The sequence below is a fragment of the Larus michahellis genome, chromosome 4, assembly GCF_964199755.1.
Source record: "Larus michahellis chromosome 4, bLarMic1.1, whole genome shotgun sequence".
NCBI lineage: Eukaryota > Metazoa > Chordata > Aves > Charadriiformes > Laridae > Larus > Larus michahellis.
The window spans coordinates 22,512,128-22,528,508 of record NC_133899.1 but is presented as its reverse complement, the minus strand read 5'-3'; the positions used below and the strand labels follow the sequence as shown (position 1 = coordinate 22,528,508).

Below are 16,381 nucleotides of genomic sequence, written 5' to 3'. Positions count from 1 at the left end.
TAGCTACCTGCCTCTCAGTGACTCCTTTTCTCTAGTTAGTGAAAATGAAATTGCAGTTAACATTAATTCACTGTCACTGGAGGTCGCTCTTGGAGGTTTGGTAGCTTTGTTGTCTGCCTGGGATAAAGATTTAGGCCTTGCATCTAATGAAGGCATCTTTCATGAGAATAATCCTGGGAATCGTGAGAAGTCAACTTCTGTCGACTTTTTAAGTAGAGCAACTTAGAATTTGAGGTGCTCAAGAAATTGTAGAAGGTATGGAGAATTAAGCTGCCCCTTACAAGGCAGGCAAACTCCTCCTTGATGCTGCCGTTCCAATCTTCTGCACCAAAGCTGAAAAGTGCAGTGGATGTTTGTGCGTGTCCTGGTTCTTGAAGGGGTTAAGATGACATGGTGTCTGTTGATGGTGGGTTTTCAGTGTGCTGATGGCAGGATGGGTGCTGGAAATGCTGATCGCTGGAAGCGAAAGCAGCCCTGTGGGGAAACCGCATAGATAAATGGTGTCTTCTCCCTCTGTCTTTTCTGCAGTTGCCAGCAACGGCTCCGCTATGGTGCGGGTGTTGAGTGTCAGCACTGCTGAGCGGACCTTGCTGAAAGGATTCACAGGCGGTGTGGCAGACCTGGCTTTTGCTCATCTCAACTCCAACCAGCTGGCGTGCCTGGATGAGGCCGGCAACCTTTTTGTCTGGCGCCTGGCTATGGATAAAGAAAAAATCCAGTATCTTGTCAAAATAAGCCTCATACCAGTCTTTGTGTAATGGTTAGATGTGAATGCAGCCTCAAAATTGCAATTCATTTCCTAGCCTTTCCAGAGCAGCAGCTTGCAGGGGGAAGGTCAATAGTTCTGCTCCTTTCAGCATATCAAATCGGTGAACCTGTGCCTGTATTCAGCACAGTCATTACTCGAAATTGCACGTAGCTTGAAATTCTAGGAGTGACACCTCAGTGCTCCTTCTGGTCCAGGCAATGGTAGTCAGTGAGAAGATGTGATTTATAGGGGTGGACTAGAGCATTCAGCCTGGGGCAATGTGGTAGCTTTTCAGCCTTTCTGTGGTAGTGTTGCGATGCTAGCTGAAATCATTTCATCTGTCCATTAGCAGTTGCGTGGATTGCACAATGATGCATGTGTGCGCTCCTCTTGTGCTTAGCCTGTCCCTGTCTGCAACCTGCAAGAGAAAATTATGAGACTCTGTTAACTTTTGTAAGCTTAACCACTTCCGACAGTGAAGGAACACTAGCTTGCCTGCTTTCTTAGCAGAATCCTTCTACCTGGTTTCTTTTTGAATCACAGCGATCCAAAAAATCTGGAGGTTTCGTAGTGTTTAACAGAGGACCAAACCTGAATAGCTGACCATTAGTAACGCAGCCAGAATGTTACATTTCTTAACCATGGTGATCAGAGAGGAGATCTTGGTTAACATCAAGCGACCTGACAATACCCCGTTGAACACCTCTCGAAGAATCATCTGGTGCCCTTTCATCCCGGATGATAACGAGGAGAGCGGTGAAGAGGGAAGTCAGACGTTGGCGTTGTTGCATGAGGATAGGGTAAGGAAACCCTAGTTTTGAAACATTGTCCTTATCATTAGAGGGAGAGAATCTAATGAAGTAAAGGCCTGATATGGTTAGAGTTGTAAAGGCTCCTGTCTAGTCCAAGTTGGGGATCCTCCCGTAATATGAGATGTGGGATTCCTCTCTTCTGAGGAGAGGTCATGCTGATCTTTCTCTGGGCCTCAGCAGGATGGAAAGTGATAACTTCTACTTGCCATTAAACAACGAGGACCACTAGAAACAGTGTGGTCAGGCCAGAGGCATCATGTGTCTGTTGAGGCTGAGCCAGTACTTGTACGGGGAGGGGCTTGGTGAGCCACAACTACAACTGCCAAGAGCAGGTCCCTGTACTTATGTACAGCTGGGCACCGCGAAAGCATCTAATGGCCAAATTGTGTGGAAATCACCGAATGGTAGGGTTGGAAGGGACCTCTGGAGATCATCCCGTCCAACCCCCTGCCAGAGCAGGGTCACCCACAGCAGGTGGCACAGGAACGCATCCAGGTGGGGTTGGAATGTCTCCAGAGACAGAGACTCCACCACCTCTCTGGGCAGCCTTTGCCAGGGCTCTGCCACCCTCAAAGTCAAGAAGATCCTCTTCATGTTTAGGTGGAACTTCCTAAACGGGAAGGCTTATGTCCCATACTTTCCATTGGGCTGGTATGTCAGGATATAAGACAAGGATATAAGAAATTCTTCACTAGATAAGACCAGTAGTTGCAGAAATAAACCTGTGTGCCCACATGTTTGTTTTCCAGGCAGAGGTGTGGGATTTGGACATTATCCGAACAAACAACAGCTCCTGGCCAGTGGAAGTGCCTAGCATCAAAGAGGGCTTCATCGTAGTGAAAGGCCACAGCACGGTATAAACCTATTTTGTTTTCTTTACTGCCGTCGCATAGATGGTCAGTACAGATCACTTAGGTTTTCTTTGGGTTAGGGTGTCTCAGGAGCTGCAGTTCTTAGGACAGTTGGCAGTAAAAACCCCAGTTTCTTACCCATCCACGCTATCACCCACAACCTACTGGCTACGTACGCACACTACTGGCGAGTAACCTTTGTTTAAAAAGAGCCAAGGTGAATGTGTAGTCATTTGCTTTGAGAATGGCTCTTTAAAAAAAACTCATCTGTATTTCCAAGGGCCTGTTTGACAACTTGGGCTGTATTCCAACTCTTTTGTTATATCTCCTGGTAAATGGAACACTTAACATGGCAGTGGTTTACTGCTGGATGAGAAGGGCAGAGTTAAGCCCGATGTAGTCTTTATTCTTCTATGATTTCCATAATGAGTACAGTTAAATTTGTGAGTACAATGGACCAGGACTGCAGCTGACTATCCAGTAGACGATATTTTAAATCTAGAAAAAAAAACCAACCAAAAACACACAACTAGAAAGAGTCCAATTTCACTTCTTGAACAGGATGATGATAAAGTAATTGTATTGCTGAGCTGGAACAATTATGATTGTGAAAAGCCAGAACATCCCAAAACAAAATGAGCTCCGTTCATAACGTGAGTAACGGTGGGAACAGTAGCAGCGCAATCCATTGTACTTAAGTTTGCTGTCTGGAAAAGATCGTTAATTATAATTACAAAAAAAAAAAAAAAGTCCTGTCAATTCTTCTGTGAAGGGTTAAGTTACCTGGTGGCGTGTGTGTTGGAAATCGCTCTGACCTCCTGTGCTTTCAGACTGTTAGCCAAACTCCTGTTTGAAGAGAGTACTGTTTCTCTATGAAGAGCTATGAAATCACTTTTCTGTGTCTTTTTACCCCCCCCTCTCTGTTTAGTGCCTGAGCGAGGGAGCACTTTCTCCAGATGGAACTGTGTTGGCCACAGCAAGCCATGATGGTTTTGTCAAATTCTGGCAGATCTATATTGAGGGGCAAGATGAGCCAAGGTAACTGGAGGGTTAGAAAATGAAGGATCTTGGAACAGAGAGCAGCATTTTGACTGGGACAGTTTCCTTGTTACGGAATTACCTGCAGCGGTCATTCTCAGGACATTATAAAGATATAGGGTGAAAGTTTGTGAAGTAATTTGTTGCAGAAGAGTTGTATCACTGAATATGACGCGTGCTTACGGTTTGGTGAAGTTAACCGAAGAGCTGTGTCTGGAAGCAGGAGTTCTGTGCTCTGCACAGGCTGTAGTCAAACTCTTCTGCACTGTCCCTGTAAATGCAGAAAGCTTCTCTGAGCTGTTCTTCTCAAGGTTGACTTCTCTTATGTATTGTGCCCTTGTTAAGACACCAAACCAAACATCAACACATGAACTCTTTGGGTTTTGGCCACAGTCTATGGCCATATGGGCTCTAATCTCCTTATTTTATATAGGCTTGTAAACAGCTACAAGCTGGTAATGCATAGTGGCTGCTGACTTAATGCTGTCTTTGGACAAGGGATAATGTGTTCAGCACTCACCTTATGTATTCCTTATTTACTACTCCCTGCACACTCAGTCTTTTCTGATTCTTTCCTAGGTGTCTTCATGAGTGGAAACCCCATGATGGGAGGCCTCTTTCCTGCCTGCTCTTCTGTGACAACCATAAAAAGCAAGACCCAGAGTAAGTCTCCAATCCTGTACTTGGACAAAGTTTAGTGGTGTCTTCTAACTCTGCCTTTGGAGGGTTCCTTATAACTGCATTGTACTTGGAAAAAAAACAAAACCAAAACAAACCAACCAACCAAACAAAAAAAACCCAACCAACCAACCAAAATTGCATTGTGGCAGGAGCAAGTCCCATCCTCTTTGCAGTCAGTTTTCCAGTGGTGGAGAAATAAATAAGGCTCTGGAGCACAATATAAAGTGACCTTAATTCTAGTGTCAAATCCATGAAAGCAAGGAAAATTCTAATTTGATGAGTTCCTTCAGGTTTGTGGTATGGTCAGTTTTAACCGGCCTGTTATCCTCCAAATTTCTACTGCAGGTGATTAAAAAGTAACTGTTTTGTTTTTTAATGTGTATTCTTTCTTCACTCAGTTGTGGCCTTAGGGTTCTCGAGAGCAATGAGAGCTATAGTGGTTTCTAATCTGCCTCAGAAGCAGAGATTTTTCTGGGAACTTTAAGACACGGTTGGGTAAAATCAACCGTGGGCGGCTTGTGAGGAACTTCTCTGTGAAATGTCCTTGTGGGAAGGACCAGTTCTTTAAGAGAACTTAATTCTCTTGTGCCTGCAGGGTTCCCTTCTGGAGATTTCTCATCACAGGAGCAGATCAGAATAGAGAACTGAAGATGTGGTGCACTGTGTCTTGGACTTGTCTACAAACTGTCCGGTAGGTGTTGATATGCCGACTCCCCCGAAGGGCTGGATTTACTTTGAGAAGTGGATCGTAACAAAGCTCTCAATTTCTGGCTATACTTACTTTGCAAAGGTGATCCTTGATCTCCCAAGGGAGTCTACTCTAGCCCCAGTTAGATCCACCTCCTTTGCCAGTCTGACCTATCTGTTGAAAGCTATCACGGCTGTGACAGGGTATCAGGTCAAGCTTTGGCAAGGCAGGGGAGGCTGATCCTTTTATACAGTCTCCTTGGTGTTACCAAGACCTGGTGTCTTCGTTTTGGCCTGCCGAGCATAAACATACCTGTAGCATGAGGAGCATTCCAAAACTGCACGCCTTGAGTGCTTTCTTCTGTAGAAATATTAGATATTCAATAACCAATCTAGGACCTTTTCCTGTTATTGTTTTTTTTCTGATTTAAATAATGAGAAGCTGCCATGTTGACAGAGCTTAAGCAATTATACAAGACTGACTTACAAGAAGGACAGGGACCTGTTGGAATGGGTCCAGCGGAGGGCCACGAAGATGATCCGAGGGCTGGAGCACCTCTCCTACAAAGACAGGCTGAGAGAGTTGGGGGTGTTCAGCCTAGAGAAGAGAAGGCTCTGGGGAGACCTTAGAGCGACCTTCCAGTCCCTGAAGGGGACCTACAGGAAAGCTGGGGAGGGGCTGTTTGCAAGGGCACGTAGCCATAGGACGAGGGGCAATGGTTTAAACTAGAGCAGGGCAGGTTTAGATGAGACATTAGGAAGAAGTTCTTTACACTGAGGGTGGTGAGACACTGGCCCAGGTTGCCCAGAGAGGTGGTGGAGGCCCCATCCCTGGAGACATTCAAGACCAGGCTGGATGAGGCTCTGAGCAACCTGATCTAGTTGAAGATGTCCCTGCTGACTGCAGGGGGGTTGGACGAGATGGCCTTTAGAGGTCCCTTCCAACCCAACACGCTATGATTCTACTTGCTGAGCCACACAAGTCCAGAAGTTCAAATTCTGCTTTAGTCCATCCTTTCACGCTGCTTTTGTTCCCTGATTCTACTTTTCTGCTCGTGGATTGTGGCCTCTGATTACAAGCATGTGTAAGGCCGCTTCTGAATTGCCCTCTTAAAGTGAGAAGAATATGGCATACAGCTGAGAGCTGCCTTTTCCACCTCATACTGCAGAAAGGTCCAAAACCTATAGAAGGGTTATTTTGGTTTGGTGGATTTTTGTTTTTAAATCTGTAGCCTTGGCTCTTGTCCTCCTATGAATGTGGAACATGTTACGTAACGGCAGACTGTCACCTGTTGCTTAAATTGTTCAGAATCTAGATCCTGTTGTGTGGTCTCTCTGATGAAGTCTCTTGGCTGAAGGCAGCACTAATTTTTGCAGTGATGGTTTTGTTCTAGTGGGTGGTTGCCCTGTAATATGACTGCAAACTCCTTAAGATGTTTTTGTGTTGTTTTTTTTTTTTTTTTAAAGTAATGCAGTTTCACATTCTGGTTGTGCTAATCTACCTTGGTTTCTCTACCTCCCCACCTCTTGTTTGTGGATTTAGCTTTTCTCCTGACATCTTCAGCTCCATGAGTATTCTTCCCAGCCTGAAAGTCTGCCTGGACCTCTCAGCTGAATATCTGATACTGAGCGATGTGCAGAGAAAAGTAGGTGGTTCATTTTATTGCTGGCTGCGTGGGGAATGCAGACAGAAGGAGAAATGGCTTTCTGTGACTGGTTCTGCTGCCTAGGTCTAGGATTTGCATGTTAATAGCTAAAAACACAGCGATTGGCCTCAGCTATTTCACTACAAGATGACAAATGGTAACAATTCAGCTGATTAATCCTAAGAAGCCTTAAGGATTATTTCTCACCCTAAAGTAAAGTTCTTGTTTGGAGACACCTGTCTCCAGTGTTTGGAGACTCAGATAGGAATGTGCTTATTGTGTCTCCCTTGGGTGTTCTGTTTCAAATTCAAATGGCCCAGGCTTTATTCTTCATGTTATTTCCATTGTCCCAAATCTAGTTCAGGTGCTACGCTTTGTAGTCCACACACACGTACGCATGGTCTGCTCTGAAAGCCCAGTGACTCTCTGTTTCTGATTCTTCTAGGTCTTGTATGTGATGGAGCTGATGCAGAACCAAGAGGAGGGCAAAGCTTACTTCAGCTCCATCTCAGAGTTCCTCCTCACCCACCCAGTCCTAAGCTTTGGCATCCAGGCAGTGAGCCGCTGTCGGTTAAGGCACACCGAAGTGCTTCCAGCAGAAGAGGAAAACGACAACTTGAGTGTAGGTGGGTGACAAAGATGATTTGGCTGCTGTGAGATCAGGATTTCTTTCCTGGCTGGTTCTGGCCTTCTCATGAAAGGCTGGTCTCTTCTCCCCAGGAACAGGCGATGTGCCAGGGGAGGCTTAGATTAGATATTAGGAAAAATTTCTTCACCAACAGTGCTATCAAGCATTGGAACAGGCTGCCCAGGGAAGTGGTGGAGTCACCATCCCTGGAGGTACTTAGAAGACGTGTAGTGAGGGACGTGGTTTAGTGGTGGACTTGGCAGTGCTAGGTTGGGCTCAATGATCGTAAAGGTCTCTTACAACCTAAATAATGATTCTATGATTATTCTTCTCTAAGTATGTATGAAATGCCTCCTGTGCAGCTACCGTACTTCAGGGAAACACAGTAGAGTTGGTTACAAGGGACCTCTGGAGGTCTCTGATCCAACCTGCTGCTTGAAGCAGGACTAGTGCTAGTGGCAGATCAGGTCACCTATGGCTTTATCTGGTTGCATGTTGAAGGCCCTCAAACATGACACTTCTGTCTCTGCTCTGGTGCCCTGTCCCAGGGCTGCACCACTTCCTAAAGAAAATATTCCTAATGTGAACTTGAACCTCCCAACCCAGATTGTAGCCATTGTCCCTTACCATGCCAACTCCACTGAGGTGTTTCTGTTATTAAAAAAAGCATTCCAGGGCTGTGCAGACTGAAGTGAGTGCAAGTGACGCTTTGGTTAAGGTACAAGGTTAACTGCATATTTTTCGAGTTGGGATGTAACCACATAGCATCATTGCCCCCAGCAGAACGCAGGGGACAGCTTCCTCTGGCAGCTCAGGGCTGAGTCTCCCTCCAGCACGGTTTGATGCAGGCACACAGGAGCAAAAGGGTTCCTGGAAGAACTGGCAGGGGATATTTCTGTGACTGCTTGTTTGAGTAAACTCCGCGTAATTAAACATCAGAGGTGTGAGCGCATGATCTGAGAAACCAACTGGTCGCTTCTGAATTGCGGTGCCGAGCTGTCACAGCTGTGAGGACAGCACGCAGTCTGGCTTGAGGGAGAGGGTGGGATTCTTCTTCATTGTGCCTGGAAGGTGTATTCCTGAACCATAAACCTTCTTGCAACAGAAATGAACCAGGAACTCTCTTTTAGAGGAGAGTCTTCTGAGAAACATGTGAGATAATGTTCTTCTGGCTGTTACTGCAATGAACATGATAGAAAATCCTGTGGAGAACTGTCCCAGGCAGGCATTCCTTGGTTGCTGCCTCTGTCCCACTCTTGGCTTGCTCCTGATCTCCTACCTTTCTGTTAGTAAGATTTGGAAAGATGCTTTGAATAACATCAGCATATTTCTTGTTAGAAAGGTTCCCGGACTGTCAGTACAGCTGTATGATGTGCTTCCCTATGGCTGTTATTGTACGTAATAGTTAATTCGTGTTGTTGACAATATTTGTGGCATACTGCTCTGAAATGCAGAAGTAAAAATGACTGATGCATGTAGCAAGTCAGCCACAGACTGGGACTGAAACTTGAGGTCCCCAATTGGTGCTCACATGATTAGGACAATTTACATAGGAATGCCAATTTATTATTTTTTTTTATGGGGAGTTAGGTTTATCTTTTCTACTCAGTCTCCTTTCTTAGCAGTGAGACCCATACAGGTGCTGCGTGAATGTTGTCAGTGCTGGCTGATGGGAGGTTACTGCCGAGCTCTTCATAACGACAGTTGTTTAAAGCCAGGAGGGATGCTTGAGCCCTACTCTGAACTTCTGTATGATGTGCCTCTGTGCCTTCTGTCTACAGTGTCTCCCTTAAAATATATCTAACCAGTCACTTCAACAGCCAGACAGAACAAATTGCTGGCAGTTCCAGACCTCAGCTTCCACCTCTTTACCTAGTGTCTTTTACGAGGTGTCCTTTTTTTTTTCCCCCCCTCTCTTCCTTGAGGCTTATTTGGCTGGAGTAGAGCAAATTTGATTGCTCTCACATTGTAAAGTAAAGGGCATGTAGAATATACTTTCCCTTAACAGGGTGAATCCACCTCTGAAGCGGAGACACGATGAAGCCGTATGGTGCTGGTTCTCTCCTGCTTCACATTCTGTGAAAACATCACATGGTACTTTTTCTGCAGTTTGCATCCAACTTCATATTTTACTTTTGTCTCGTTTCCAGAAGGTGCTCAGGGAGCTGGGGCTGTGGAATCAGCAGCAGGCGTGCTGATAAAACTCTTCTGTGTGCACACCAAGTGAGTATGTGGAGCAGGTACCATGGGCAGCTGTCTGCGGTCATCCTAATCCTGCACCGACCTATAGAAATTTAACTTACCAATTCCTTTTGCTCATAACCAAAACTACTTGGACCCGTAGAAACTTCTAGCTGTGGTGTGTTCCGTATGGCCTTGTCAGGAAGTAGCCCTGCGTGGTGCTGTGGCAAGCTAGTATTTTTGTTGCCATGAGTACGTGGTGACTTAAGAGTTGCGCTCATGCGTAAGTGCTGGGAAACGTCTCTCAAATACCCTGGACTCCAGAACCGGGTGACACAGCTGAATGAGGATCAGCTTCTGCTGCTTCTGTCACAGGCAGAAAACACTAAAGCATATTCCTAGGGAATCAGTTCCATGAAGAGAAATCTTCTAAGCCTTAGACTTCTCTCAGGGATTCATAAACTAATCAGAGATGCCTGTTTTTTTTTTCAGGGCCCTACAGGATGTGCAGATTAGATTCCAGCCTCTTCATAGCCCTGACATGAGTGCATCCATGCCTTCTCACAGCTCTCATGAAGAATTTGGTGAGCGTTTGTGTTAAATCGATCTTCAGTGTTGCTGAGCCTTTAAAGGTTGTTGAGGGGGGCAGCTTTGGGTGCATCTTTGTAATAGAGTGGTGTCGTTGCGTAAAGGATTCTGAATATAGACTATCCGTGAAGCAGGCCACTTGAGCCTGGTGTGAGTATGGAGCGTGGGGACATGTTAGGCTAGTGGCGCTAATGCTTTGTGCATGCTTGAGTTCACCTTTCTGTGTGATTTGACACTTGTGCCAGAAACTTGACGTTTGTCTCTTGTCAGGCGGAAGAGATTAAGAGTGACACCAGAGCTTTGGGAGTAGAGGGGACTGGGCTGTGTGTTGCACGCTCTTTTCAGTTCATTCACCATTCTGGGACGTGGCTGTTAAACTGGCCTTGCATTTAGAGAAGAAAAGAAACTTGGATCTCTTATTATCAAAACTGATAACATCCGTTGTTTAGCCTACATAGACTAAGCATGACACGGGATTTGCCTTGCCCTTAGCTTTAATTGGGATGTGCGAAACCCCCAAAAAATTGGGTTTTTGCTTGTTCTTTTGGAATCCAGTATGGTAGGCGATGGCCTACGTTCATACTTCGTGGAATTAAAGCTTTAGCTTTTGGGGGAAGTTCGTGTCAATTGATTTGTATTTCTCCCTTGGAAGCCTTTCCAGACCACATGGCTGATCTAAGCACAGAAGGGCTGGGATCTGAAAAAGGCTCGGTGCACGGCTCTCAACCAGATCTGCGGCGTATTGCTGATCTGCCCGTACCAGCAGACTTCCTTTCTCTCTCAAATGATGCTAAGCCCAAGCTGATGACTCCAGATGCGTTCATGACACCGAGTACATCTCTTCAACAGGTAACCAGCGAGCAGCACCGTTATTGGTGGTACAAGGGGTGGGTTTGGATTTTGATACTTTTGGGAACTTTTTCTAGGCCGTAAAGACTCTGGTAGGCTATGCTAGCTGAATGCAGAGCACGCAGGAAACTCTGTGCATGTAATCAAACTGAGTAAAGGCATGTTGGCACATCTAAAATGCTACGCCGGCCTAAGCTTGTGTTGCGAGTGCTGTGTTTAGCTGCAAAGCTGCTGACATAGCTGTGTTGCGTAGAAATACAGGTTTGCTAAATAACCATATCTAAGCTGGCAGACTGGTTTACACGTGTTGTTGGGGGTTGTGATACAATGGAAGAAAATACGCCACCTCTGCCTACCCTGTCTAATGGGGTGCTGGGGAAGTGCATGTCTGAAATGATCAAGTAGGTGGCTGGGACGGTAACATCTGCATGAGACCTGCAAATTGTTGATCCAGTAGCTCAGTGGGTTTGTTTGAATCTGACTCAGGAGGCCTTCACTTGTGCAGAAGGCAAGTCTTCTGTGCTTGCGCCGGGGGTTTCAGTATCAGGAAGCACATGAAGCATTCCCCGGGATTTGGTGATCATAGAATCATAGAATCATAGGGTTGGAAGGGACCTCTGGAGATCATCTAGTCCAACCCCCCTGCCAGAGCAGGGTCACCTAGAGCAGGTTACACAGGAACATGTCCAGGCGGGTTTTGAATGTCTCCAGAGTTGGAGACTCCACCACCTCTCTGGGCAGCCTGTTCCAGTGCTCTGTCACCCTCAGGGTAAAGAAGTTCCTCCTCATGTTTAGGTGGAACTTCCTATGTTCAAGTTTGTGCCCATTGCCTCTTGTCCTGTCCCCGGGCACCACTGAGAAGAGCCTGGCCCCATCCTCCTGACACCCACCCTTTAAGTATTTATAAGCGTTGATAAGGTCACCCCTCAGCCGTCTTTTTTCCAGACTGAAGAGACCCAAATCCCTCAGCCTTTCTTCAGAAGAGAGGTGTTCCAGTCCCCTAATCATCTTTGTAGCCCTCTGCTGCACCCTTTCCAGCAGTTCCCTGTCCCTCTTGAACCGGGGAGCCCAGAACTGGACACAGTACTCCAGGTGCGGCCTCACCAAGGCAGAGTAGAGGGGGAGGATGACCTCCCTCGACCTGCTGGCCACGCTCTTCTTGATGCATCCCAGGATGCCATTGGCCTTCTTGGCCACAAGGGCACATTGCTGACTCATGGTCATCCTGTTGTCCACCAGGACTCCCAGGCCTCTTTCCACAGAGCTGCTCTCCAGCAGGTCAGCACCCAACCTGTACTGGTGCATGGGGTTGTTCCTTCCCAGGTGCAGCACCCTCCACTTGCCCTTGTTGAACTTCATAAGGTTTCTCTCTGCCCAGATCTCCAACCTGTCCAGGTCTCTCTGGATGGCGGCACAGCCTTCCGGTGTGTCAGCCACCCCACCCAGCTTGGTGTCATCAGCAAACTTGCTGAGGGCGCACTCTATCCCCTCATCCAGGTCATTGATGAATATGTTGAAGAGGACTGGACCCAGTACTGACCCCTGGGGAACACCACTCGTCACTGGTCTCCAACTAGACTCTGTGCCCCTAATCACAACCCTCTGAGCTCTGTCTTTCAACCAGTTTTCTATCCACCCCACTGTCCATTCATCTAACCCACACTTCCTAAGCTTCCCTATGAGGATGCTGTGGGAGACCGTGTCAAACGCCTTGCTTAAGTCAAGGTAGACCACATCTACCACCCTCCCCTCATCTATCCATCTAGTCATGCCATCGTAGAAGGCTATCAGATTAGTCAGACATGATTTCCCCTTGGTGAATCCATGCTGAGTACTTCTGATAGCTTTCCTTTCCTCCACATGCCTTGAGATGACACCCAGAACGAGCTGTTCCATCATCTTTGATCTCTGCAAAGGATAGCAAAGTGTCTTGGTGAAGAGCCGTAAGCAAGCATTTACACCGCAGTGGAGCTCTGATGGAGCCATCAGAAAACACGGAATTTCTCTTAATGCTCTGTCAGGTGTGCATGGCCGGCAGCGCCGCGTCACATACCTTGGGGTCCTGCCGGGCACTTCTAGAGGCTGGCTGGCACCGGCAGTGTGCATCTGTCTGACTCGGTGCAGGGTTCTGCTGCCCCTTCTGGGTTATGCCAACAAGCAGAAGTGCAGGAGCTCACTGTTTCTTTGCCATTCTTCATCCAAGTATCGTGTTAGTTTGTCTTAAACCCGTTCAGATATTCTTGCTTTATAACCTGCTTCCGTGCCTCACTCAATTTGTGACTGTCGTTTTCTCCACGTGCTTTTAGAATGGGAGTAGATGTAAATTAAGAAGCATTTTGAAAAGTGATCTGCAATATAATTACAAGGTGTGGATTGCCCTAGTGAGAAGCTGCGGTGCTTGTGTTTTCTCTGCCTCCCTGTGCGAAACGGACCCTCAGCTGATATTTGCCGTGCTGATGTGGTTCTTGCAGGCCCAGAGGAGAGTGCTTGTGAGCAGCACTCCACGTGCACATCCTAAGGCAGGGCTTCCTCCTCCAAGGGAGGAACCCCTGGTTGTCACCAGCTTGAGCTGGAGGAGCCTGGATGGGGATGGGCAGCATGTGGAGATGGGTAGAAACGCAGTTAGTGCTGAGCTGACTGATGAGAGTGCGCCACACCGGCGACAACTTGAGGAGCAAGGAATAAATTAAACTCCTAAAGGTTTTGATGTTCCTAGAAAGTTGCTGAGTGCAAAAGTTAATTTTGTGCCCAAGGATGGGTCGCCTTCCCAAGGCAGCAGAGAGAAGTTGTTTAGCTCAATCTCTGCTCTCTGCCATAAGCAGTGTGAAACGCAAGAAGCTTGGCCAAACCAACTTTCCCAGCTGAGCACTTGTGTGCTTATGTTGGTGTTCTCTGTAGGTGTTTCTTGGTATCCAGAAGCAGCAGTGGGGACTAGCATGTCCACCTGTGCTCTTCACCGTCAGCCAGCTAGCTAGATGAGCAGTACCTCTTCTTGCACGTTGGAGCATTCTTCCCTCCCTTGATCAGCAATGCAGGACCTAAACCCAGCACAGACTCTGGCCTTGCTACTGGCAATGCATCTTGATGAGAGCAGTCTAGCTCAAAAAACAAAATGGGGATCTGGTGCTAAGCCCTGCAGAACGATGCTTTGTTTGGGGAGAGCAGTTGCTCAATAAAAGCAGTCGTGGCTCACGTGATGAGGATGTATTGGGCTTGCCTTTGACTAGCACCTGAGCACCCTGGCAGTAGAACTCAACCTATTTTTTTTTTCTGTTCCCTCTTTGCCAAAGACTCCTTAGGAGTTCTTCTGGAGCCAGCATTCTCAGGTCCAGTTCTACTCTTGGACTTTTCTGTCACATCCTGACCGCTGTGTATTTTCTTATAGATCGCTGTGTCTCCGGGCAGCAGCGTCAGTTCCCTGACGGCAGTCACAGCCATGAGCAGCACTTCTGTCACGGATGCCTCTATGCCCAGGTAAATGGCGCGTGTATTAAATAATACATCTGCAGCTGAGCTGATAGTGTCCTTCAGGGTGAAGCAGAGCTGTAGTGCATCTTGTAGGAGAGGAGATCGTAACCAGAGTTAGAAATTGGCCTGAGTCCCAAAGTCCCTATATGGGCAACTGTTTGCATCTCTAGTGCAGCCTGGAGCATGCCTGTTGTCATCCAAGGGGACGAAACAGTGTTTCATTTGTGCCTCGCAGGGATTCTCTTATTGCATCTCAGTTTTGTTGCTTTACATGCTTCCCCCAAAGGGCTGTCGTTGTTTACAGGTAAGAGAACGCTGCAGCCACCAAGGACAGGAAGATAATTGGGACTGTTAGGAAAGTCTTACTAATGTTGAGGTGGGTTGGGCTGCACAACAGGAGAAACTTCCCTTCTGGGGGCTGGGAAAAGGACAAAGACCTATCCCATAGTGTCCTGTTTCTCCTTAAACTCTGTACAGCGTGAACTGAAGATACAACAGGTCCCTTCTCTCATTGACACCTTGAATTCTAAGAGACTGCGATGCCCCTCTGTTTTTTTTTTTTTTTTTTTTTTGGTTCCCACCTGGTCTCTCTTTGGGCTGTGTGGGGACTAGGAGATGCAGGTGGGAGTTGACAGGCAGTGGCTGACCACAGTGGAAAGAGCAAGGGCTTGGAGAACACTAGTGAAGTTTGGGTTGGGCTCCTGCATTGACCTGTGGATCCCATCTCCTCAGTTTGAGTGTTTGATGCAGATCTGTATAATTAGGTTGGCCTGCTTGATTTGGTTGTGTCTCTGTTTTCTGTAGGCCGTCGGAAGACTTGACTGTGAGCCCAAAGATGCAGCTGGACACCAGCCTGACACTGAGCAGCAGTAGCAGCAGTCTCCAGACTAGCCCTAGGAGCCATTCGGTTCTTATCCCAGGCCTCCCTGACAAGCTAACGCCAAAGGCACCTGTTCCAGTAAGGCTCCAAATGCTGCTCCCTTCCTTCTTCTCGTGGGCCAAGGGACCTGTCTCTATGGGCCTGCGCGGGCTGAAAATTAGACTTACTTGGATCATAACAGGGCCAGCGGCTGCCCTCTGGAAAACACAGCTGTGGGCACGGATCTGCAGCCAGGCTTACCCGTGTTAATGGAACTTGACGGTATAAAATAGCGTGTCTCTGAAAACTAGAGACAGCTCTAGCTTGTGCTGTCACTATCACAATGGTTGGAAATGGTTTACGTTAGGAGACAGTGCTATCCGGAAAGGTTTCTTCCTCCTTGCTGGTCTTACGGGTCTGAAACCATCATTTCCTATTCCTAAATTTTTCTTTCCGGGTGTGATCGTAAAACAGATTATGACCAAATTTTGACATTGAAATAAACTTTAAATCCAGGAGATATTAAATGTTAAAATTAACTTTTTCCCCTCAAAGAGAAAGGATCCTGGAGCAGAGCAGCAAGGTAGAACTGGTGTTACATTCTCTTTTGAAAGTCTGTTCGAACTAGCATTGGGTTAAGTGTGTTGTCAGCCCAGCTAAGAGTCCGTTACAAGTTTTGGGGTCCTTCTTCATCTACTGAACAGAGTGAGAGCACAGGGATCACATGAGGAAAGGACAGAGCCAGCTGTTTCCAGAGGTGGTTTGTGTAAGGTACCAGGAGTTCTTGGGGTGTCTCCACATTACCCTGAAGGCTCTTGTTTGATTTTTTTTGTATACAGGTCACGCCAGGAAACCCCTCTCTAGCACTGGAACTGCAGGAGGTGGAGCCCTTGGTGGTGCCCCAGGCTTCTCCCACCCGCGAGCGCTCGCCAGACGTCATTTCCTCTGCCTCCACAGCCATGTCCCAGGATATCCCAGAGATTGCTTCCGAGACTTTGCAACGCAGCTTTGCGGCAGCTCCGTCTGGGCTCCCTGCGGAGGTGCTGGAGCCCAGTCATCACGCAGACAGTATGGCATCCGCTGCCTCAGCTTTGCATTTGCTGTCTCCGAGGAACCGGCACAATTCTGAGCACAGCCACCACTCTTTGGACATGCCTCCAGTGGAGGTGGACAGACTGAATGCTCCATCATTACTGGAGACTGCTTTAACTCAGGAAAATGCATCTTCTGACAGTGTCGTGAGTCAGCCGTGGCCAGCAGCTCCTGACATAACCAGAGAAACCAGGAACAGCATGGCAGACAGGTAATCACTTGGGTTTGTCTTGCTTAAGGCAATTTCATTGCG

General features: G+C 47.2%; 1 protein-coding gene across 2 annotated transcripts in view; it reads left to right on the top strand.

The window, feature by feature from the left end:
- The window catches only part of EDC4 (enhancer of mRNA decapping 4), a 41,313-nt gene that overhangs the window by 8,107 nt on the left and 16,825 nt on the right, over positions 1–16,381 (top strand). For both annotated transcript variants that reach the window (XR_012586575.1, XM_074583407.1), the window contains exons 5-18: positions 529–718; positions 1,401–1,548; positions 2,310–2,414; positions 3,340–3,449; positions 4,029–4,112; positions 4,726–4,821; positions 6,361–6,463; positions 6,909–7,089; positions 9,242–9,314; positions 9,765–9,856; positions 10,513–10,709; positions 14,095–14,183; positions 14,982–15,135; positions 15,876–16,339. Coding sequence is in view for 1 of the 2 variants with exons in the window: in XM_074583407.1 (XP_074439508.1) it covers positions 529–718; positions 1,401–1,548; positions 2,310–2,414; positions 3,340–3,449; positions 4,029–4,112; positions 4,726–4,821; positions 6,361–6,463; positions 6,909–7,089; positions 9,242–9,314; positions 9,765–9,856; positions 10,513–10,709; positions 14,095–14,183; positions 14,982–15,135; positions 15,876–16,339 (2,086 nt within the window). In the remaining variant the exon portion in view is untranslated. The remainder of the gene's footprint in view (positions 1–528; positions 719–1,400; positions 1,549–2,309; positions 2,415–3,339; positions 3,450–4,028; positions 4,113–4,725; positions 4,822–6,360; positions 6,464–6,908; positions 7,090–9,241; positions 9,315–9,764; positions 9,857–10,512; positions 10,710–14,094; positions 14,184–14,981; positions 15,136–15,875; positions 16,340–16,381) is intronic.